This window comes from Sebastes umbrosus, chromosome 12 (genome assembly GCF_015220745.1).
Source record: "Sebastes umbrosus isolate fSebUmb1 chromosome 12, fSebUmb1.pri, whole genome shotgun sequence".
Taxonomy (NCBI): Eukaryota; Metazoa; Chordata; class Actinopteri; order Perciformes; family Sebastidae; genus Sebastes; species Sebastes umbrosus.
The window spans coordinates 24,059,932-24,083,756 of NC_051280.1; the positions used below are offsets into that span (position 1 = coordinate 24,059,932).

At 36.6% G+C, this 23,825-nt stretch overlaps 3 protein-coding genes and 5 non-coding genes across 9 annotated transcripts; 7 read left to right on the top strand and 1 right to left on the bottom strand.

Moving 5' to 3' along the window:
* Positions 1–1,516: 1,516 nt before the first annotated feature.
* Positions 1,517–7,062, bottom strand: dcun1d1 (DCN1, defective in cullin neddylation 1, domain containing 1 (S. cerevisiae)). Its single transcript, XM_037788664.1, has 7 exons — positions 6,939–7,062; positions 4,986–5,199; positions 3,999–4,167; positions 2,725–2,855; positions 2,567–2,649; positions 2,375–2,471; positions 1,517–2,155 (listed from the first exon to the last, which is right to left on the bottom strand). The coding sequence occupies exons 1-7, from the start codon at positions 6,939–6,941 to the stop codon at positions 2,079–2,081; spliced, it is 774 nt and encodes a 257-aa protein (XP_037644592.1). The 5' UTR covers positions 6,942–7,062; the 3' UTR covers positions 1,517–2,078.
* A 139-nt stretch (positions 7,063–7,201) lies between these two features.
* On the top strand, positions 7,202–10,438 carry setd9 (SET domain containing 9). 2 transcript variants are annotated; one of them, XM_037787678.1, is made up of 2 exons: positions 7,202–7,261; positions 8,648–10,438. In XM_037787678.1, the coding sequence occupies exons 1-2, from the start codon at positions 7,221–7,223 to the stop codon at positions 9,588–9,590; spliced, it is 984 nt and encodes a 327-aa protein (XP_037643606.1). In that variant the 5' UTR covers positions 7,202–7,220; the 3' UTR covers positions 9,591–10,438. The 2 variants fall into 2 exon arrangements, with proteins under 2 accessions (XP_037643606.1, XP_037643607.1); XM_037787679.1 differs by lacking the exon at positions 7,202–7,261 and having other exon boundaries at positions 8,737–8,978; positions 9,065–10,438.
* On the top strand, positions 7,441–7,514 carry LOC119499497. Its single transcript, XR_005209417.1, has one exon. It is a non-coding gene; the product is annotated as a small nucleolar RNA SNORD2 (small nucleolar RNA).
* Positions 10,439–12,737: 2,299 nt separating the features above from the next.
* Positions 12,738–18,757, top strand: eif4a2 (eukaryotic translation initiation factor 4A). The gene is made up of 11 exons (XM_037787677.1): positions 12,738–12,864; positions 14,093–14,150; positions 14,260–14,392; positions 14,687–14,826; positions 15,250–15,418; positions 15,519–15,628; positions 15,955–16,098; positions 16,495–16,632; positions 16,758–16,847; positions 17,140–17,219; positions 17,986–18,757. Exons 1-11 carry the CDS (start codon positions 12,836–12,838, stop codon positions 18,128–18,130), a joined length of 1,236 nt encoding a protein of 411 aa, XP_037643605.1. The 5' UTR covers positions 12,738–12,835; the 3' UTR covers positions 18,131–18,757.
* LOC119499498 lies at positions 14,437–14,510 on the top strand. Its single transcript, XR_005209418.1, has one exon. It is a non-coding gene; the product is annotated as a small nucleolar RNA SNORD2 (small nucleolar RNA).
* Positions 15,066–15,139, top strand: LOC119499495. Its single transcript, XR_005209416.1, has one exon. It is a non-coding gene; the product is annotated as a small nucleolar RNA SNORD2 (small nucleolar RNA).
* On the top strand, positions 15,685–15,866 carry LOC119499494. Its single transcript, XR_005209415.1, has one exon. It is a non-coding gene; the product is annotated as a small nucleolar RNA SNORA81 (small nucleolar RNA).
* On the top strand, positions 16,176–16,360 carry LOC119499493. The gene has a single exon (XR_005209414.1). It is a non-coding gene; the product is annotated as a small nucleolar RNA SNORA81 (small nucleolar RNA).
* Positions 18,758–23,825: the final 5,068 nt, after the last annotated feature.

Consider the following 23,825-nt stretch of genomic DNA (forward strand, 5'->3'; position numbering starts at 1 on the left):
TACGACTTTTTTCTCGTAAAGTTATGACTTTATTTTCATAATATAACGACTTTTTCCTTGTAATATTATGACTTTATTCTCGTAATATTATGACTTTTTTTCTCTTAAAGTCATGACTTTATTCTTGTAATATTATGACTTCATTCTCATATTACAATTTTTTTCTCATAAATGTATAACTTTATTCTTGTAATATTATGACTTTATTCTCATAATATTACAACTTTTTTTCTTGTAAAGTTATGACTTTATTCTCATAATATTACAACTTTTTTTTCTCGTAATATTATGACTTTATTCTGGAACTCAAATATTTTTTTGCTCCCAATGTGGCCCTAATAGTCTGTAGTACATTTGCACTTGGGCCCTCAGTGCATTAGACTTATATACTAAACTGGAAAAAGAGAGTTCGAAAAATTATGTTTGGTGGATTATTTCTCTGTTGTTACAATGCTAATGGTCATTGTATTTTACATGGTTGGAAAGCCTGTTTATTTACCTTCACAATGATGTCCAACTTGTAAGGATCATGCATTTGTGGGATGAGCAGCACAGCTGATTATGTGGGTAGCGCCCAAGAAAAATTTGCCAAAATGCTCTGCCAATGGTAAACAGCAAATTTTTCTTGGGTGCTACCCACATAATCAGCTGTGCTGCTCATCCCACAAATGCATGATCCTTACAAGTTGGACATCATTGCGAAGGTAAATAAACAGGCTTTCCAACAATGTAAAATACAATGACAACTAGCATTGTAACAACAGAGAAATAATCCACCAAACAAAAGTTTCTGAACCTTTTTTTTCCAGTATACTATAAACTGTGGTACCTTCATCACAATGCTCAAATGTTTTGCAGCTCCCGATTTTTTTCTTATACATAAGTTATACAGACTTCTCCAAGTTTGCCAATCATAAACCATGAACTCTACTAAGTCATTCAGAGAAAAGCATTTGTATTGCAGTAAAAGGGACAAAGGAGTCTTCCATTTTTTATTGCATTGGACATAATTAAGGCTGTCCTGAATACCATTTTTTTGGGCTTCGAAGCTTCATGTTCATGTTCATGTTCTTTTGTCTGTCTGTCTCCTTCCCCCCGTTTCAGTGCCTTCACTGCACTAATGTAAACACACGCACCTCTACACACAACTAACATCGATATCCGTCTGAGAATAACTAATAATAATTCATGTTGAATATGAATAATGTTGTGGGAATATTCCTTATTTCATGGGCTATTTTGGGATTCATACATTATAATTACATACTTACATAAAAAACAAACAAAAACGAAGCATTCGATTACTGATTTGGAGGTCGATTATCATGACAACGGTCGAAGCTTCGAAGCATTCGGGTCGGCTCTAGACATAATTTAACTCAAAACATTCTTATGATTTATTTAAGAATTCATACAGGCCCTAAATCATAATCTAAAGTATTCACTAACCAGGGGTTACTGAGGATGACTTCTACATGACTTCCTTTTTTTATACAGAAACACACAGAAACTTGGCAGCTTTAAAGATACCAAATTGAAACATTTATTTTATCTTTATACATTTGTGTTTAAACAAACAGCATTATGCTTAAAAAATTACAATCAATGTTTTATACTGACTTGTCGCACAAATGTATCATAAAACAAAATCAGGAATGCACACGAGTATTAAAATTCAATATTTAAAGAACGACACCCCCTCGCGAACCCTCGTGTTTAGATTACAATTCAAAAGTGTGTCTATCTACCTGCTTTTGAGCGGAGCCCAACCACATCAATGAACCGTGTGGGCCAAGATGGTGACTCCTCTCTAGTTGGCTTGAGCGCACACAAAAAGCCCAATACTTTAGATAAAAGTTCCAAACCACCACAAGTTGACCGACAAAGAGATATGCCTTTTTTTATATATGTAAATACACACACACATATATAAAGTCTCTGCTGTGTAAAATATTTCAGTCCTGAGGGTTGAAAAGGCAACATAGTTCTCAGCTCAGTGCGGTCCACTTGTCCTCCGTTCACTGCGCTCTCCGGTTTTTAGAAAACTCTCACGGATGTTCCTTTAGTGAGAGCAGCTCTTAAACTGCCGTGCTTTTGGTCCCGATGTGTGGTCGTGCAAACTCCACAAAGTCGTCGATAAGGACAGGCCATGCGCCTGTTGAACAAACAAACAAAACAAATTAAATGAATTGACTCCACATGGATGAAGACATGATTATGGACTAAAACCTGAGCTGAACTGATATTCTAATACGGTGTGAAGCCAGTAGAGCCACTTAATCTAATAGGTTGTAAAGGAACAATTACAGGTAATGGGCATTTGCATGCACACAGTGATAAATGGGTTCACTTTCAGCTGAGTGTCTGTACAAACCTTCCTCATCATAATTCGACATGTCATCTGTGATCATTGTGCTGAAGTCTAGTAAGAGGTTCCAAGTGTCCTTAGGAATTGATCTTTTGTGGTGCTCCTGCAAAAGACATAGGGCAAAGTTGCAAAAAAAGTCAATGAGAATTAACAATATTTGCATTTTTAGAGTAATCTTGAGTGTGATTATCAACTTACAACTAAAAATTTGTTCCACAAGTCCAGGAACTTGAATCTTCCAGCCAGTACTAAATTCCAATATGCAATTGCCATTTCTAAATCTGTGAGAGAACCAGAAATAGGTCAATACATGTTCAACAAACAGTTGATGATGATAAGCATTAAAAGTTTCTTACCCAAACCTTTCTGGCCAGGATTCTTTGCAAAATTAAATGTAAACTGGTAAAAGTCCTTAAATTTCCCTTGGTCCTTTAACTCTTGATCCATCTTCGGCAGCTGAGCTTTTAGCTTGTCTATGCTGTCACACCTGGGGAAACACAAAGCAGACCATTGTGTAAAGAAAAGTACATCCGTCTTTGTTTGTTGTAAAACTAAGCAGTTCATAAGATGCATCTGCGTGTATAATGGTTACTTTGTCAAACTCAATTAAGTATTTTGGTTTATATTTGACATTTTCCAAACAAAGCCAAGAACCTCTATACTGATTAGGGATGTCACGAGAACCGATACTTCAGTACCAAGTCGATGCCCAAATTCTAAAAAAGTGACAGTACTCTTTTTCTACAGTACCGAAGGTACCGTACGATGCCTGTAACGGTCATTAGTAGTGATGTGACAGTAAGGAAAATTTTTCCACCGGTTAATAAACTTGTGACAACACCAGTGTTACCGATTACACCGGACATTTTACAAGAAAGATTACGGTCAACATGTGCAGAGCGCTGACTCTGATCTGTACCGTCGGGTGGCGTTGTGTCTGGCCTCTCTGGTAGCGCTTTTGCTGCGGGGGTCAACCTGGCGCCGCTGCTCCGTGCACACCGCCTTTGACGGCTCCATCCACCTCGCGACGATTACCTCATTAACATTATGGTTCCCTTATAGCATTGGGATTAAACGTGAAATATTGCCAAATCGGTGCGTTTGCTTTTAGCTCCGACAACAAATCCTCTGCCTTCTGCTCCTACTCCTGCTACTATGGGCTGACGGACCAGATGCATTCACGGTCAGTATGTAGTGTCCGTCGTCTGACAATTGATTAACATTGATAACATGCCACTGATACGCCAAAATGAACAGAATTGGTAAATTATTTTTATTTATTACTTTAAGGCTATATGCCTCTGTTTTTTGTAATGTTCAGATGTTTTTAATGAAAGAGTGTGTGTTGAATTACATGGGATTTATTGTTGTTTTTTTTACCGTGGTATCGAATTTGGTATCAAGAATCGTGGAAATTCACTGGTATTGGTATCGAATACTAGATTTCTGGTACCATGACATCCCTAACCTCTATACTGATGAGCATGTTTTGTGGCACCCTGTAATGTATGTGTACATAGAATATGATGTAAAGCATAGTGACTCTGTGAGTTTGATGATAAAGTCCACTTTGCAGAGTACCGAGAAGGAGTATCAGGATTGTTTGTACCATTTGAAAATACATTCTCACCCCTGTTCTGCCATGCCATCCATGAACTCCTGTTTTGAAAACTCGCACTGTGTTGCTGCCCTGAACTTCCAGGCTATGAGGAGGACACTTATACTGGCTGGGTCCAGAGCCAGGTCGTCACAGAACTGCTGGATCCCATCAATGCCGATCTTGTTGTCATCATGGGGATCTAAGTATAAAAAGTGTGAATAGTGCTTCGATCAATTACTTCACAGCCAAATGGATTTTTTTTTCAATTAACAACACTCAAAATGTCCAGTGTTGCACTGTGTGATTTATTCCTTCACTGTCTATAACAGGGGTCAGCAACCTTTACTATCAAAAGAGCCATTCTAGGCAAAATTTTCACAAAAAAAATCTGTCTGGAGCCGCAAAACATTTGATCATTGTGATGAAGGTAACACAGTTTATAGTCTAAGTATATAGTATATAAGTCTAATGCAGTGAGGGCCAAAGTGCAAATGTACTATGGAGTATCAGGGCCACATTGAGGGAAAAAATTCTGAGATTTCCAGAATGAAGTCATAACTTTACCAGAAAAAAGTCATAATATTATGAGAATAAAGTCATAACTTTACCAGAAAAAAAGAAAATAACACGTAAAATTACTACTTTATTCTCATAATATTACGACTTTTTTTCTCGTAATCCTATGACTTTATTCTCGTAAACCTATGACTTTATTCTCGTAATATGACTTTATTCTCACAATCTCAGATTAATTTTGTTCCCTCAATGTGGCCCTGATACTCAATCGTACCATCGTACCATAGACCTACAACAATGATAACAAACAAAAAACAGTTATTCATTTCCATTTTTAAAAATCCAAAGGGAGCCAATGGAGAGGGGCTAGAGAGCCGCAGGTTGCAGACCCCTGGTCTATAACATCTGTAACAAGCTGAAAATAACATTTACTATTGTATACTATTATAAATATATTATCTTATACTATAAAAAAATATATATTAAAAAGGCTCTCCATACCTCTATATCTGTTGTACAGCTGATCAAGCCTCTTCTTGTCTAAGGCCCCCTTTAGATTTGAAACATAGGGCTCTGGATTCTGGAAAAACTTGTCAGTGGCAACATCTAGTTTCCAGTCATTCTGTGACAGACAGGTCAGTGCGGTCTTCTCATTGGATTGTGTGAAAATCATGAACTGACGAACTTTATCCTTCTGTGAGGACTTCAGCTTGTTCTGCAACAAACCATAGAAAAACACTCGTTGCAATAACACACATATAGGCAAGGCAAGGCAGCGTTATTTGTATAGCACATTTCAGCAAAAGGGCAATTCAAAGTGCTTCACATAAACATTCAAGAACATTGTGACAAAATGCAAAAGAACATTAAGACATCATTAAAACAGTTATAAAAACATTAAATATTAGAAAATAAAAACAAGCTAAAAATGAAAGCTAGGATCGAAGCTAAAATAGAATATAACACACAAGAGTAAAAGCTCTAGCGCAGTATAAGATCATTATCTAGTTTAATAAAAGGCAGCAGCAGACCAAAAAGTTTTAAGCTTTTAATTTAAAAGAACTCAGAGTTGGAGTTGGTCCTGCAGGTTTCTGGGAGCTTGTTCCAAATATTTGGTGCATGAAAACTGAACGCTGCTTATGCATGTTTAGTTCTGACTCTGGGGACACTAAGCAGACCTGATCCAGATGACCTGAGAGGTCTGGATGGTTCATAACATAGCAGAAGTTCAGAAATGTATTTTGGCCCTAAACCATTTAATGCTTTGTAAACCAGCAGGAGTATTTTGAAATCAATTCTCTGAGAGACAGGGAGCCAGTGTAGAGACCTCAGAACTGGACTGATATGATCCACTTTCTTGGTCTTAGTGAGGACTCTAGCAGCAGCTGTCTGATCCATTTTTTAGGAAGACCAGTAAAGATGCCTTTACAGTAGTCAAGTCGACTGAAGATAAATGCATGGACTAGTTTTTCCAAATCCGACTGAGACATCAGTCCTCTAATTCTTGCTATATACTTCAGGTGATAGTAGGCTGTCTTTGTAATTGTCTTATACACTAAAGTAAAGAACAGCAATAGAGAAATCAACCATATTTAGCAGTTGTCTAAAAGCTGCATTTTTCAACTGCCATGACTCTTACAATCCAACATTTCTCAAAATAACGACGAAGGGGTAACATTGGGCTAGATAAGATAAGATAAGATAAGATGAACCTTTATTAACCCCTGGAGGGAAATGCAGGTGTCAAAGCAGCAACATCAGCAAACAGAGTGAAACACAAGAGATGTATAAAGGTATACACAAATTATAAAAACAATAATAGAGATATAAAAGATACAGAGTGAATGGGTGAACATAGTGTGTGCAGTCCGTCAATAAATGAATGTAGTATGTACATATGTGCAGTCTATAAAGTGATGTATAGGATGCATAGTGTAAAGTAAGTGTAAAGTGCACCAGTGGTTAGAGTCCTAGATGGTTGCAGATAGTGCATGTTTAAAGTTCTCATATGGAGGATAAACACAGAACTGAATGGATAACACATTTTAAAAAACAGCTAACTAGCAACAACATGCTCTCCTCCTCCTGACAGCAGACACCGACCTGCAATGTGTTGACTGGCTGGCTACTATCTTTACATATCTTTACATTTATGATGAACATTGAACAAGCAAGCTAAGTCATAAACATCCTGTCAACAACAAACACAGTGTGTGTAATGTTAGCTAATTGTGTTGTTTGTCAGTTGGCTTAAAAGCTAGCAAGCTTAGCTAGCTAACTAGTGAGCTAGTTAGCTTAATGCTAACATCGTTTGTTTTCATGATATAAAGGAAATATAAGGTCATTATCGCATCTTTTTAACTATATCAGTCACTCCAAAGTAATAGTTTATGTTTGCGAGCACTGTTTACATTTGCATCACGGTTCCATGAGTATATAACTACCATTTCTCACCATGTTTGTCTTTGCCCGACTCCCTTTCCGCCCATCCAGCTGGCTAATGCGTGTAAAGCTTCAGTTACGTAACAAGTACTTCCGGTTGAAACATCGTGTGTTACAAAATAAAAGCATAAAATTGGTCCCTCTTTGATTATGCCATATCCTAGAATTAATTTTTCTGCACATTTTGTGTACTTCTTGTTGTTGTTTAACTTTTGTTGTATTTTTTAAATAAAAATAAAGTTGATGTCAAGTTAAATATGTCACTTTTCTTACACAGCTCAAAAGACAGAGACCATGGGGGGCCAGATGGAATGGAGCCTGATGGTGTCATCGAGGTAAGTACACAATAAAGTGACATTAGTCACTTCTGAAATTACACGTTCAGCATGGATTTTGTGTACTTACACTCACAAGCTATTCTCTATATACTTCAAGCACTCAACAAAGGGCAATCATACCTTGCATGAAAGGTACAGAAACCATATTTAACTGATAAGTGGATTTTTTCATGTTTGAGTGAAGTGATGCTTTACCATCTTTCGGGACTTACCCAATAATGGGGATAACATATTTTCCGACTGATCACTTTCTAGTTTTTTTAATTTTTTTATTTATTTGCACGTATATAAAACTGCACAAAATCCAGTCAATGAAAAAACAAACGAGAAATGTGTCAGGAGAGGTCAAGAAGCCACAGGCTTTTACAAATGACCTCCCCCCGAACCCCAGGAGAAAAAAAACTATAACAAAAAAGGAAGAAAGATCTAAACTAACATAATTTTAAAAATACAACAAAAGTTAAACAACAACAAGAAGTACACAAAAAACCTGTACAGAAAAACCTAACCAAACAGTGGGAAACAATCCAATGAAAACAATGAAATACATACAAAAAACAGTACAGAAAAAAAAGAAAATGTATCTAAACATATCAAAGATAATTAAACATCATGAATCAAATGTGATGATAATTTCCTTTTAAAGTGTTCTAAGGGTAACGAGCTCTTTAAAACGTGTATTTTGGTGTTCCATATTTGTACACCACGATATGTGAGGGAGTACTGGCCATGTTTTGTTTTGTAAAAAGGCAGGTGGAGATGATTAACCTGTCTAGTATTATGTGAATGAATTTGAGAAGGAGGACGGTCTGCAGGACAGATAATAATGCACACAGTGCACTTTCATAGACTAAGCTACTGGAGTTACCCTGCACTACACTCATTTTTAACAGGCTCTTCCGCACTATATTCACTTTTTTAATAGTCCTGTATCCCAGCTGTTACCCTGCACTATATTCAGTTTTCTTCATCTCCTTGTAATTTTATATCTGGTATATTTTTTTGTACTTTGTACTTTGCACTACTAACTTTTTTACTGCCTTTTTAATAACATGTTTTGCACTATGGAACTGTGATGCTGGACACTTGAATTTCCCTTGGGATCAATAAAGTTACTATCTTTCTATCTATCTATCTATCTATCTATCTATCTATCTATCTATCTATCTATCTATCCATCCATCCATCTATCTATCCATTTATCCATCCATCCATCTATCTATATATCTATCTATCTATTTATGTCATCAAATTCTTTGATTTTCTAGTCATTACCTAACACATTATATAATTGTATTGTAAAGTGAAATAAGACTTTATTAAAGTTTGAGAGTTCTGAGATGAATTTGGATATAATAACAAGTGTGCTCTTTTATTTTGAAGCAACTTGTCGGAAGTGACTCAAGAATTCATGAACATAAGCTCCTTCCTCCATGTCCGAACCTATCAGACGCACGATCAGACGTCGATCTGGATGTTTAGAGCAGCTGTAAAAAGAGTTCAGAGCAAATGGAAGTCGTACAGACACAGGTTTGTACCTTGGGTTGTACTGAACCTGTCTAAAAATGAGAAAACTCTGCGGAAGGTGACGGAGCGCTCCAAAGACAAGCTGGTCCCAGATGAGGAGGTTTCTCAAAGCCTGCTGCGGCTCTTCAGACTTCTGCTCAGGAGGAGTCATCATGGGGAGCTCCGAGCAGCTCAAACTCACACACAGGTAACAAGTGAAGAAGACCAGTATGGAGGAAATCCAGGGAGTGGAGATGATGCCATGTTACAGTCTCTGGGATTCTGCATTGACAGGAAACCCAGCACTTTGCCCTCTGCAGGAACTGGAGTGTTTGTCACCAGAGGATGTGTACTCAAAGGAGCTACAGTGGCCATGTACCCTGGAACAGTCTACCAAGCCTATGAGCCAATTCTCCTCCAGTCCATCAGAAACCCTTTTGTATTCAGGTGCATTGATGGTGTCTTGGTTGATGGAAATGACAAAGGCATCTCCAAAATGGTGTTCAAGTCATGCAGTGGCAGGGACAGAATGGGGCCTTTCATGATGAGTGACACCAGTTGGCTGACCTCCAGTCCACAGAACCCACTTGCTGTTGGTCAGTATGTGAACAACTGCTCCAACGAGTCGCCTGCCAACGTGTGCTACCAGGAGTATGACGTGCCGGGCAAATTTCCCATCCAGCTCCGCCAGTATCTGCCTAATGTCAACTACAGCCTTGACACACAACTGAGGCCTCTACGCTGTGTTGTCCTTGTATCACTCAGAGACATTGCAGCAGGGGAGGAACTCTTCTCCAACTACTACACCATTGTGCATTAGAGTCAAAGTACAATCTGCTGTTCTGCTTTAGTGTCAGAACTGAAGAAAATATACATTTTTAAAATTCAAACCATGTTATCATTATCTGTCTTTCTATGGGAAAAATAATGTTCTCTCTTTGTGAACTCAGTATTGCACTGGAATAAAGGCAAATCATGTCTTGTATGGATTACTGTAATATGCAAGAAACCAAACTGCTCTTATTTGTCAGTATTGAAGGGTATCGTGGGAATATACGGGGCCAAGGAAACTGGCCACATAGGATCTGCATGTTCCAGACCTGTACAGTGGTGGCAGTGGCGTGTCCAGACTTTTTTGACTGGGGTGGCCCATGTTGGCCACTGATTTGTGCAGGGTCGGAATAGCATTAATCTACCTATATGTATAATATACATTTTTTGTCTCGTCTGTTCATATTTACTTTTAGAGGTCGACTGATAGGGTGTTTTACAAACTATTACTATCTGCAGAACTGGACTCCCGATAGCTGCGCAGCCTCCACCAGTCAATTCGTAATTTTTTCTTCCAAATAATCCAGCCATGTAACTATCCATTCATGAAATTAAATTGCACATTTTAGCATCCTCCTTACCCTGGGAATATGCACAATTTGAACTTTAATGTTAAGAGTAGCATTTAACAATTTAACGGGACGCGCAACAGAAGTAATCCTGGTCAGTCATAAACTACAGAACAGCGCATCGCCAATTGTAAATAAATAAATAGAAAATATTCCAATGATGTAATCCACCAAATCACAATTCAGGATGTTCTGTTACAATGTAATCCATGAAATTACACTTCAGGATATTCTCTTAGTAACGATTAAATTTAGAGTGACAAAAAAATGCAACTTTGTATGCAAAAGTAGCTGACTAGGCTGCTGCAGGAGTAAAGCACGTCATGCCACAAACTGTGATAAAGGAGTAATTCACTTTTTATATAAGATTATTATTGTAGCTTCTTTGATGCTACTTGAGTTGTGTCTGCTGAATTATATAATGTTTAAGCATTTTTCTCTAAATATAGGCCAGAAAGCTTCTGCGATGATAATCATTTGTTTCTAACTTTAGGAAACTTAACTTAATCTGAAAGGTTTTATTGGAACAGCAATCTTAAGAAAACAACTGCAGTATCACTTTAAATAAATAAAAAATCATTATTAAAGTGCAATTTAAATCATGCATGTATATTTTAATATATATTGAATAGCCTACATAAAAGTAGGCTACATTTCTCTCTGTTATAGCTAAGATTTGCTCATTTATGACAGTGTTGATTTTCCTTTTTTTCACGTGGGGTGATATCGCAAGATTAATCGTCTTTTTCTTGCACCAAACTATCGTTATTATAAAACTCCACTATCAGTTGACCTCTATTTAATTTAATTACTAACATTACAGTATCTTACAGTTTCTTACATTCCTGTGTTTAAACTAAGGTCCTGCCTCTGACTGGGCAGATAGCCAATCATTGTTTAGGATAATCGGGTTGCACCTAGGTGGCCAATCAGATTTCAGGGATGGCCACCCGAGGCCGCTCCCTGGACACGCCCCTGAGTGGTGGAAGAGGTATTCAAGTCCTTTACCTAAGTAAAAGTAAAAATACTGCAATTTGAAAGTACTCCATTACCAGTAAAGGTTCGGCATTCAAAATGTTAAATGGCAAATTATCAGCAAAATATACCAAAGTATTTTATTTTATACATTTAAAAATATGTACTAGTTTCAAGTTTCTTAGTTATTTATTATCAAATGCACAAAAATTACAAGCAGTTGTTTAGCTCCCTCCGACAATGCTAATTAAATATGTATAAAGGAAAATCTGCAGACACATGCACCCATTGTTAAATGGGTTCTTAAACAGAAGAGGGTGCAGGTCCTGCAAGTATTATGAGTAATTCAGAAGCCGACTCTTTCAAAATACCAAACGATGGCAACAGGGGTGAGGCCCCAGACACACAGATGGCTGGAAGTTGGAGAACAGGGAAACACAAGAAGAGTAGGCCTATTATACATCATGTTGTTATAGTGTAATGAGGATTAGTGTGAAAATGAGAGAAAGCAGAGCAGAAGCTCTTTTATGTCAATTGGGAGTTACTCAAGTCCAATAGTGGAAGATTACAATATCATGTCTGGTGTCAACAAGGAAACCTTGCCAAAATTGTGTCACATAAAGACTGGTGAGACGAGTTTGTCTGTCCAATCAAGTTTGCTTGAGGATGTGCAACGATACCAGGATTCTCTCTGCTCCACCTCTGTCAGTACACAACCCAGTTAGATATGAGAGGAGTTGTTTACTTGTCATTTACTGTTTTAAAACCGGTCTCCAAAATTATGTTATTATCTGAAAGAAAGGGTATTAAGCATCCTGCAATTTTGATAAACAGTTGTGATTCATAGTTAGCTCACTCACTGCTATCTAATATTGCACAAAGTAATTTTAATTTTATTCTCAGGTATTGTCTTATTTTTTGTAGTATTTATCAACTGTACTATTTATAGATTTTAAGGGCTGAGAGAGGGCCAGGGTAAAATGCATGTCATTGCATTTCACTGTACACTGTACTTTTAAATGCATATGACAACTAAACTTGAAACTGAAACTTGAAACTTAAGTTGCCAAATTTGATAGAATATGTGATTATTTAAGAATGGAGAATGTAAAATACTGCATTCACTGCTGCATTGCCTCCCTAAACTTCCAGCCAATGAAACATGGTTCCATGATGATGTTTTAAGTAAATCTCTTTCAATTTGTCCTTTTATTCTTTTTCTTTCATTAATTGTATTGCACGATCTCCGTAATTTTTCATCTAATATACATTAATTGTAGTCTATTTCATGAACTCTTTCTTCCTGCATCAGCCTCACACGAACCCTCCTCACCACAGATGTTGCGCAAACTTGTCAGAATGAATTTTGTCCTATCAGGGACACCGTAGCAGCCCAAGCACTACTTCTTACTGCAATATCCTTCCGCCGAAAAATATAGTTCGGATTGATTTTCACACTTTTATCTGATTATTGAAGTGTACATTTGGTATTTTAGTTATTGAATACACTTTATTATCATCCAAACATTAAGTCAGTCAACTGAGACTATATATTGTCAACGAAACTGAGCATTTTAGTCCCTCAGTGAAAGTAGTCCGGCTGCATAAAAACATACATCCGATGCCATAAAGGCAGTTGGCATCGCCATCAGCGATCTTTCCAGTCGCATGCTGAAGTTGGGAACGGATCATGTCTAGCGATTCTGCTGATTACAACAGGTAAAAAACACACATTTTATCCATTTTTTAACACAATATTATAAACTTATATGTACTTAAACGTGCCATAGCTGTGTGTACTCCGTATAATGCGGAATTATTTATAATTACACGTTAGATAGCTAGTTTAGGCCCCAACCGCTGTGAGCGCGCTAACGGTTGGGTTTTGGAGCGTTAGCTTACCATGCTAGCTACACCGCATTTTCAAACTTCCGTTGCTAGTCACGTGGAAAGGTGCTTTATGTTGCATTTCACTTAAACCAGGTTGTATTCTTTAATCAACTTTGCGCTGTCTTGCCTGGTGGTTTTGAGGTAATGGTCGGGTTCAGGCTGCAGCTCGGCCTCTAGTATGTCAGTATCTCAGGCAGCAGAAACCACCGCTGGCACCACAGGCCCAACATCAAATTGACATGAATCCCCATCACCAGTGGGGTGAACCGGTCTGACACCTTTCCAGCTTACATAAGCAGTATTTTTTTTTTTTGGAGGAGTTAGTTACTTGAAGCCCTTAACGTTACTCGTGGAGTTGGACACGTGCTGCCCAGCAGTGCACCGGACTCTGTAATGAGACACTAGTCTGGGCGTAACCCAGTGAGACCTGCTCACTACAACATACTGACGTAGTTTATATCTTTTAATCGCGTTAAATTAAATAATAGGTGGGTTTTTAATTAAGAGCTTCTTAACATATGATACGTGGTTAGAAAGACTACTTGTAGTTGCCTTTTTTTAGTAGTCGTTTAGATGGATAGTAACTTTATTGATCCCGAGGGGAAATTCAAGTTTCCAGCATCACAGTTCCATAGTACAAAACATGTTAGTAGTACAATCTATATAAAAATACAAGGAGATAAAGAAAACTGTTAAAAGTGAATATAGTGCAGGGTAACAGCTGTGCTACACGACTTAAAAAAGTGAATATAGTGCAGAAGAGACTGTTAAAAGTGAGTATAGTGCAGAAGAGACTGTTAAAAGTGAATATAGTGCAGAAGAGACTGTTAAAAATGAGTATAGTGCATTATCTGTCCTGCAGACCGTCCTCCTTTGTCCCCCCCCCCTCCCTAGAGAGGTGTTGTACAGTTTGGTGGCTCTGGGGACAAAGGATTTCCTGAGTCTGTCTGTTGAGCACTTGGGGAGCAGTACCCTCTATACATCTGGTTCCATTTTTGTGATGGTGATTATTATTGTAAGTTGGTGTAAAGTTAAATATGTCATTTTTCTTCCACAGCTCAAAAGATAGAGACCATGGGGGGCCAGATGGAATGGAGCCTGATGGTGTCATCGAGGTAGGTACACGATAAAGTGACATTAGTCACCTTTTTTTACTTCTGAAATTACACATTCAGCATGGATTTGGTGTACTTACACTCACAAGCTATTTTTTATATACTTCAGAGCAACTGGAACGAGATCACGGACAACTTTGATGATATGAACCTGAAAGAGACTCTTCTCAGGGGAATATATGCATATGGTTTTGAAAAGCCATCTGCCATTCAGCAAAGGGCAATCATACCTTGCATCAAAGGTACGGAAACCTTAATTACTCGATAAGTGGATTCAATTATGTTTGAGTGAAGTGATGCTTTTCCATCTTTCGGGACTTACCCAATAATGGTGATAACATATTTCCTTACTGATCACTCAATACTGTTACTTTTTGTAACCATATCAAAAAGTTCTTGTTAACTGCAGGGAGGCAATTGAAATTGTCAGATTTCTTGCATAGAAACTTGAACGCACAATTCTCACAGTCTTAAATGATTTGAGTTGGAAGAAATATTTTTCTTGCTGTAAATAATATTTGTCCCCTTGCCATTAGGCTATGATGTCATTGCCCAGGCCCAGTCGGGCACTGGCAAGACGGCCACGTTTGCCATCTCTATCTTGCAGCAACTGGAAATTGGTACGATGGAGACTCAGGCTCTGGTGTTGGCTCCCACCAGAGAGCTGGCACAGCAGGTATGCTGTTTCTGAGGTCACAGTGACCTCAACCGTATCTCAGACCTATACAGCATATTGAGGACACTGATTCAATTTCGAAGGTACCCTTTTTTTCAAAACTTTTCAAAATTCTGAAATTGTGAAACGCAGTATCCTTTTAGGATTGGTGTAGTCTTTGTCCATGGCTGCATTGGTCTAAAATCTGGCTTCATTGAATTGATTGTGGTTGAGATATTTACATGTTGCTGTGGAAAACTGGGTGATATGATGGCATACCATCTTTCGGGACTGATTCTAATGATCGATATTTCTTGTATTTTACTGATCACTTTGAACAGTTATTCCACACACTTTTGAAATGTCTTGTCATGCCACCTGTACCACACATTAATCTGAAGTTGCATTGTGTTTGTTTTTTTTGCTCCTGTCTCCCGTCATTAGATCCAGAAGGTCATTCTGGCTCTGGGTGACTACATGGGGGCAGCCTGCCATGCCTGCATCGGAGGGACTGATCTCCGTGGTGAAATACAGAAGCTCACGGCCGAATCCCCTCACATAGTGGTGGGTACACCAGGACGCGTGTATGACATGCTTACTAGGGGACATCTGTGTAAGTAAAACTGGTCCTGATCAGCAGAAAAGCATTCTCAAACAGCTGTGACTCATTTGACAAATAAAAGCTTGACTTTTAATGCCATGTTTCTGTGCAGCTGCAAGACAGATCAAGATGTTTGTTCTGGATGAAGCTGATGAGATGTTGAGCCGAGGCTTCAAAGATCAAATCTATGAGATCTTCCAGAAGCAAAGCACTAACATTCAAGTAAGAACCTTTTGGATACAAGCACAACACTGACAGTTGAAATGTAAAATATGGAACCCTTCTGCATTAACAGAAGTCTGCTATAATTGTGTGATCCAGATTTTATCTGTTTCATGCAATAATGCTAGCAGAGTATTGCGTGGAAGGAGATTATTAGCCACTGTACTGAAAATGAGATGTGGTCGAACCTCTTTCTTAATGTTCATTGGCCTCTGTCTCAAGGTGCAGTGTCACATGCATTTAAATATTTACTTTTGACTTTACACTGCACCAAGTTGTGACTTATCACAAGTGTCTCATGGTAGCATGTAATGTGTCTTCTACAGGTGGTCCTGCTCTCTGCCACCATGCCAGCTGACGTGTTGGAGGTGACCAAGAAGTTCATGCGAGATCCCATTCGCATCTTGGTGAAGAAAGAAGAGCTTACCCTCGAGGGTATCAAGCAGTTCTACATAAATGTGGAGCGAGAGGTGGGTTTCCTTATCCATAACTCTCTAGCTGGTAACTTTTCAACAAGCTGCTTCTCACTGTTAGGAATGTCAAATCTCCCTTCTCTTTAAAGCACCCTGCTAAAACTGCAGGAGCCAAGCCTCACCGGTTTAGCTCATGTGGCCGTGTAAGCATGGGTACACCAGGGAAGGAGATTAAAGGCACAGTATTGGAAATGAGGCTCTGGGGGGACCTCTTTCTTAATGTCCAATGTCCTTTGTCTCAAGATCCTGTGTTACACATTAGCTGCTCCTTTTTTTTTTTTTTTTTTCTAATGTGGAGTTTAATATATATTTGATAAGCACGCTTGCATTATGACTTGTCAGCCTAACCTTGTTCAGTTGGCATAACTTCCTGTTTTTCATGGATGCCTCCAGGAGTGGAAGCTGGACACCCTGTGTGATCTGTACGAGACGCTGACAATCACCCAGGCTGTCATTTTCCTCAACACCAGGAGAAAAGTCGACTGGTTGACCGAGAAGATGCATGCAAGAGACTTCACCGTCTCTGCTCTGGTAGGATCTGTTCTCAGCCTGCTCGGCTCTACAACTGTTCTGTCAGACCGATGCAGTTTTACATCAGTATTACATCAGTATTAACGCTGCACATTTTCCTAACTAAACTAATTCTTCATTTACAGCATGGTGATATGGACCAGAAGGAGCGTGATGTGATTATGAGGGAGTTCAGGTCTGGCTCAAGCAGAGTGTTGATCACTACTGATCTTCTGGTTAGTATGACTTGTAATTGGGGGGAGGGGAGATGTGATGGGCAATATATAAAAAATGTCAGATGATCCGTTATGAAGTTAAAACCCCAAATGTTTTTAATCCTGCAACAGTCCTAAAATGGCCAAGCAGTCAAAACTTTTGGGAGATTAGGGCTCGTTCTCCACAATGGATTCTTCAACTGTAGAAGTCTGTTACTTATAAACGAGCAACAAATGTGCACACTGTTTTAGCCATATGTCTCTTTAGATTTGGATGTAATTTCAAAAGCCTTTTTTCTTCTTTGCTCCTCAGGCTCGTGGCATTGACGTCCAGCAGGTTTCCCTGGTCATTAACTATGACCTTCCTACTAACCGAGAGAACTACATTCATAGGTAAGTTGCATCATATATTGCAGTGGTTCCAGATCACAGCAGGCGCACTAGGATTTACTCTGCTCTAAGGTTGTCAAAATTAGATTTGCACATGTATTAACTATAATCATAACACACTTACTGGATAAGTTATACAAAAGTCTGTATATAAAACTATTTATTTATTATAAAGACATATTTTGTCCTCACCGGAGCATGCGAGCACCTTTATATCACTCATGTAGGATTGTTTCCGACTTGTGTTATCCAAACATTTCCAATAACTCCAGAGCATTAAGTCCAAAAGTCAGCATTTATTGGAAAAAAAACATGTTTATATCTAACAAAATATCCTGCTTCAATCCATATTTGTTGGCGTTTAGTCTTTTCAAAAACATTTTCACTGCGGTAAAAAAAAAAAAATGTTTGCTCTCCTGCTCACTACCCACAGGGCAGCACCTGTATTAACGGGGCGGTCTAGCAGCAATCAAACAAAACTATTCAAAATTAGCTAATTTAATCCAATGAATACTTTATTCTCTTTGAGGGTTTTTTCGCTTTCGGGTGACGTTATAAAATATGACGACAAACATTCAAAGCTTCATTTGAAAACCTCAACAGAAGCTTTGACTGCAAAGGGGGAAAAGGGCATTCGGTACAGCCCTAACTAAAATGCAACACAGCTTGTTTTTTTTTGTTGTTGGAGCGAGCAGTGATGATTGCACCAGTATGTGCACCTCAAAGTTTCCTGTGTGAGTCTAAGGTGGCCCATCTTTACTCTCTCCAGAATTGGTCGTGGTGGCCGTTTTGGCAGAAAAGGAGTTGCTATCAACTTCGTCACTGAGGAGGACAAGAGGATTCTTCGGGATATCGAGACGTTTTACAATACTACCGTGGAGGAGATGCCCATGAATGTGGCTGACCTGATTTGAACCCTGAGATTATCATTTTTTTAAATGCAGTGATAGCGATCGTCCACTTGCATTTGTGCTTATATTATTCGAGGGGAAAAAAACTTCTCAATGCTAAACCTTGGATCTGAATTTTGGTATGTGTTAAAAGCGAGGTGACTTCTATGGTGGTCCCTCTCGGACAGTTGTAGTATCTAACCTTGACAGGTGGCTGGTTGGCGCTACAAAGCCATGGGGTCTGTAAACTTAAAGGTTCTTATCAGGTATTACTTTCCATGTTCGATTAAGATGTGTGTATTCGATGTTCTCCACCATTTAGTAACTTACTTGTGGACTAAAAGGTATAAGTGCTGTATAAAGTCTGCAAATTATGCTATGCTAACATATGTGTGGTGTATTGTGGGACCGCTTAATAGAGGCACATGTTATGTTTTATTGTAGTTTCACTTGCTTTTTATTATCTTTTGTGAATGTTTATTTAAATGTACTTTTTTATTTTATCCCACTTGCTCTGTCATAATTCCTCACTGGTCGGCCGTATTTTACCGACATATGATTTTACCCTTACTAGAGTATATTGCTACCCAGATTTTCTCCTTCCCAGAATTATATGAATGTCTTAATAAACTAAAAATTGCTGTAAGTACACTTGTCTGTTATGGAGTCCTACTTTTGTTTGCTAAATATGTATTTAATGTGAGGAGTTATTTCTGTTGTATTTGGGCAAACACTTGCGTGAACTTGCTGGATGGGGAAATAAATTAATTGGCATGTAAATACTAAACACACATTCCTTTAACCCTCGTGCCTCACTAAAAAAAAAAAAGTTGCTCTGATTTTTTTTTTTTTTGTCTTCTGCCATAACATTTTTCCATTTTCACATTAAATTTGTTTCATCAAACTTCAGTCCTGATCATCACTACCAATGCTACTGTTATGGAGGTTGGAAAAACACATTGAATTATTTTCTGTATACAAAATGCTAGGGAGATTCATTTTTTTCAGTCTGGGGTGTCAATGATTAGCAAAAATGGTTTTGATGCATTTTTATGACAAATTACTATAAAGAAATCTGCATGACTGTGATTTTCCACCATCAGAGTTGAATCTTTTAACCAACTTCAGTTCTGACAAACTACCATATATTGACTAGTTTTCTAAATTTTACTGCTTTTAAATGCAAATAATGAAGATAATTTTTTTTTTTTTACTGTATACTAAATGTTTTTTTCACTGTTTACTCTGGGATATGTCGATGATTAAGCAACAGCATTGATTTTGATGCATTGCATCAAACACTGCAGTGCTCCATAAAGAAGCAGCAACAACCCGAGTAGTGGAAACCAGGAAATGGTTTGTAGAGTTGTAGCCTGGGCTCTAGATGGAAAGCATGATATGATTTTATGCTGTAATGGCTGTGGGATCAAAAACTAGTTTTAATGTGTTTCAAGGGGGACATTTTTGTCCTCAAGTCTCCGTCTGTATTTTGGCTACACGGTTTATTATAGACTTATAGTAGGAGCGGAGGTTGAATTTCCCAAATAGAAAAAAGAACTCGCACCCTTTGCCAAAATGTATTCCATATTCATTAACACAACCAAAAATGAAAATCCCTGTAGTGAGGTACGAGGGTTAACAGGGCTGTGTTGAAGCAGCAGAGAGAATCACTGGCTCAGTTATGGAAGATTTGTGACACAGCACCACCTGCTGGCAAGTGATGTGTAAGACCATACCACAGCTTATTGGGTCAGATTTAAAATCTAATGGGAAATATTGTGACAGCAGTCAAAAGAAATAATACATTTTATACTGCGTAATGTCAACAACTTACCTTTTATTTTAAAACATACTTGTAAAATCTTCCAAAAATGCTATATACACAGTTGAAGAAGAAAGTATCTGCAATTGATAAATTCATATAAATGCAGTTTATCAGTTCATAGTATAATTGACCACTTTCAATATGCACATTTTTATGAGAATAGTTTCCTCATTCTGAGTAATATATAACCCTCATGAATGAAATAAAGTCATTTTGAGACAAATAAGTGACACGGTAGGACTAATCACTTTTTGTCAAGTGGAAAAAAATGCATTTTATGGGTTGTAGATCTATTACCTCTTTGAAGATATTTAAATTGGTAAAAAAATAATTACTGGATTGGTTATAATCTAGCGCACAGAGCTTATAAAAATTATGCAGAGTTATCAAGCAAAAGACATCATTTCTATTAAGAGTTGTGCAAGTTCACACTTCATAAGTAGCTCAAAGTTCAATTCACAGAGATGACACCGTCACTTTACCTCTATATACTTAGTGTTTTACAAACTTTACATCTTTGTGTATACATATATTTATTACCTCATTATGCGTATACTACATTCCTGTTTACAAACACATACTCATACACACATATATTACTTCTCATTATGCATATACATTTACTACATTCATGTTTACATTCAGCCTTCGCCCAACATCAGAGATCGATGCTGGACAAACTCACAGAGTAAGGAAACACCAGTAAAGCAAATTATTCTCTTGATACTTGATTCTTATTTGTGTTTTTAAAGATATATACCTGGCATTTAGCCTTTTTTATAGAAGCATGTGTCGAAAATTAATGTAATTAAATGTAAGTCACTTTTTTTAACAATGTCTTTTTTTGTTTTATTATATAAACATCAGCATTATTATGCAATATATTCAATACACGTTTTAAATGTAAGTCACTTTTAACTCCTTTCCATCATTACACACGGCACATTGTGATTACATGATCAGATTATCAATGTTAGACCCAATATATCCACCTTCGTTTTGTGTTGTACACGGTTTTGATCTGTCTTCCATGAAGACTGTGGCAAATAGTCTGTTTAAAAGGTGGTGCCACAAATTTATATTACTTTATTTTATACATTTTTTATATGATTTTCCACAAAAAAATTTATAATATAATAAATAAAAATAAAATCAAAAAAGTAATTTAAAAAGTCATAAAAATGTCATAGTATAGTATGGTCTACCTCTATGTTGATGCTAGGAGATGTTGATCTGTGTATTTAAAATCACGAGTGTTTGCTGCCCTCTGGTGGTGACAACAAGGAACTGCTAAATTAGTAAAAGTAGATTCAATGCAGACATTATAGCATACTCACACTTCCGGTAAATCATTTCAAAATAAAACGTTCAACGTACACAGAGGTGTAAGTCACGTGCTCAACTCGGGAGGGCAGTGAATTGTCATGGCAATGATTGGCCATAAGCAATAATAATATGACAAATACACAATATTTAGTGTAATTATTTAATCTTATCCAGAGTATTTTTGAACTGAAACTGAACTGAAATATTAATTATAATATTCATTATATTAATATAATATTAATTAATAATTATATTACTTACACTTCTGGGAAATGTCTACTTTCTTGGCATGTTACATGATGCAGGGCTCTATATTGTTTTTTTTTGGGGGGGGGGGAGGTTTCAACATATTTTTATTATATATTGTTTTAAAACAAAGTATACAAAAGAAATACAGATATTATTATTAACATATAAATGTCTGATACCTCTAAAGAATATAATCATTATTGACAACTGTATTATTCCTACTAAAGTCAAAAGTTAAAACTCATGATTTTAAATACACAGGTCAAGTTAGCAAAAGGACATTTTAATTTACCAGTGAAAAATTAAATAAAATCAGCATTTGTTTAACCTGAATAATGTATATATATTTTAATTAGCAGTTCCAGAGTCTACCTCTATGTTGATTAAAATCCCCTGTGTTTGCTGCCCTCTAGTGGTGACAGCAGGGAACTGCGACATTAAATCAGTCAAAGTAACGTCAATGCAGATATACTCACACTTCCGGTAAATCATTTCAAAATAAAACTTTCAACGTACGCAGAAGTGTAGTTATTTTGTAAACATAAAGGAAAAGAAGCACAACATCCAGAAACAGTGTTTTCCTTTTAATTCCTATATTATATTGAGGGATTAACAACAAATCACTGCTGTTAAATCTGAGGTAAAAGGCAATACAAAGCAAAGCGATGACCTGTGTATTTACAATCACAAGTGTTCACTGCTCTCTATTTGTCACTGTGAATAACCTCTAAAAAGCCAGGGGGAAACCTGAAAGTTAGTGTAAAATGTTTTTAATAAATATTAAATATAAATCACCCTGGTAATTCAAATTAACAAACAAAAAACATGAATGTTGTAATAGTATAGTATGCCATAAAAAATGCAGTATGTAAAAAATGTCATATCATAGTGTGCTGTTAAAAATTATAATAGTGTATGTTATGAATAATGTCATGGTATAGTATGTCAGAAAAAAAGTCATAGCAGACTATGACATAAAAAAATACAATATGTCAAAAAATGTCATATAGTATGCCATAAAAAATAATAATATTGTATGTTATAAATAATGTCATAATATAGTATGTCATAAAAAAAATGTCATAATATAGTATGACATAAAATATCACATTATAGTATGCCATAAAAAATAATAATATTGTATGTTATAAATAATGTCATAGTATAGTATGTCATAAAAAAATGTCATAATATAGTATGACATAAAATATCACATTATAGTATGCCATAAAAAATAGTTTGTCATAAAAATGTCACATTATAGTATGCATAAAAAATAATGATATAGTATGTTATAAAAAATGTCAAAGAAGTCAGGAAAAATTTCAAATTATAGTATGCCATAAAGAAATATTTTATGTAATAAAAAATGTCATAGTATAGTATGCCATATAAATAATATGGTATGTCATAAAAAGTCAGAAAAATGTTATATAGTATTCCATAAAAATATTATAGAAAACGTCACATTATAGTATACCATAAAAAATAAATGTCGTACAAAATGTAATAGCACAGTATGTCGTGTAAAAAGTCATAAAAAAAAATATGTCTTAGTATATGTGTCAGAAAATTTAACATTATAATATGCCTTAAAAAACACTTAATGTAAATGTCATGAAAAAAGGCATATGCCATAAAATTAATATAGTATGTGAAAAAATGTCATAGTATAGTATGTGATAAAAAAGTAAAATGTCATGGTTCATGCGATTTTTGTGTTGTATCCAAATGGTGAAATGAATGTAATGTAATGCTACTAGATTCCTTCAAAATTTGCTTGAGTGCAACAAACTATTATGATTTAAAATTCAGAATAAATATAAAGCAGTATATTCATGTTTGGAATAGTAGCCTATACTGGACTTCAAATATTAATATGCAGTATACGAATGTGATTTCAAAGGTGGATGTTGAATTTACAGAAAGACTGAAAGTCCTTTCCTGTCATATGAAATACACAAAGTTATTGTTTTTATAAAAAAAAAACGCACTGACAATGATCACACTGTATAAAGTTATGTAAGTAATGTAATGTTAAGTATTTGTGTGGAATAGGTCCTACAAAGTTGACTTGACTGCTTTCGTGTTGAATTCAGCTAAATAAAAAAAAAAAACTCTGATATTTAAATGATCCTTTGTTATGTCACATATTTTACCCTCACTGATGTTGGGTTAACATGAATGTTCTTAAATAGTTGAAAGTTACACTCGGTGTGAAGCAGCTGAACTGCCTCCAAAACAACTTTGTCAGTATATTTATTTATTGCAACAAAAACATGTAATTCCTCCTCCAGCATAAACAAATTGAGAACAAAC

Excerpts from the sequence above, each read along its gene's own strand:
- dcun1d1 (XM_037788664.1), bottom strand. Across the intron at positions 4,168-4,985 it reads GCTGTACAACAGATATAGAG|ATCCCCATGATGACAACAAG; the intron begins GTATGGAGAGCC and ends TTTTATACTTAG. Across the intron at positions 2,156-2,374 it reads GTCGAATTATGATGAGGAAG|GCGCATGGCCTGTCCTTATC; the intron begins GTTTGTACAGAC and ends TTTGTTCAACAG.
- setd9 (XM_037787678.1), top strand. The coding sequence starts at position 7,221 with ATGGGGGGCCAGATGGAATGGAGCCTGATGGTGTCATCGAG. Across the intron at positions 7,262-8,647 it reads AGCCTGATGGTGTCATCGAG|CAACTTGTCGGAAGTGACTC; the intron begins GTAAGTACACAA and ends TTTATTTTGAAG.
- eif4a2 (XM_037787677.1), top strand. The coding sequence starts at position 12,836 with ATGTCTAGCGATTCTGCTGATTACAACAG. Across the intron at positions 12,865-14,092 it reads GATTCTGCTGATTACAACAG|CTCAAAAGATAGAGACCATG; the intron begins GTAAAAAACACA and ends TTTCTTCCACAG. Across the intron at positions 16,633-16,757 it reads ACTTCACCGTCTCTGCTCTG|CATGGTGATATGGACCAGAA; the intron begins GTAGGATCTGTT and ends CTTCATTTACAG.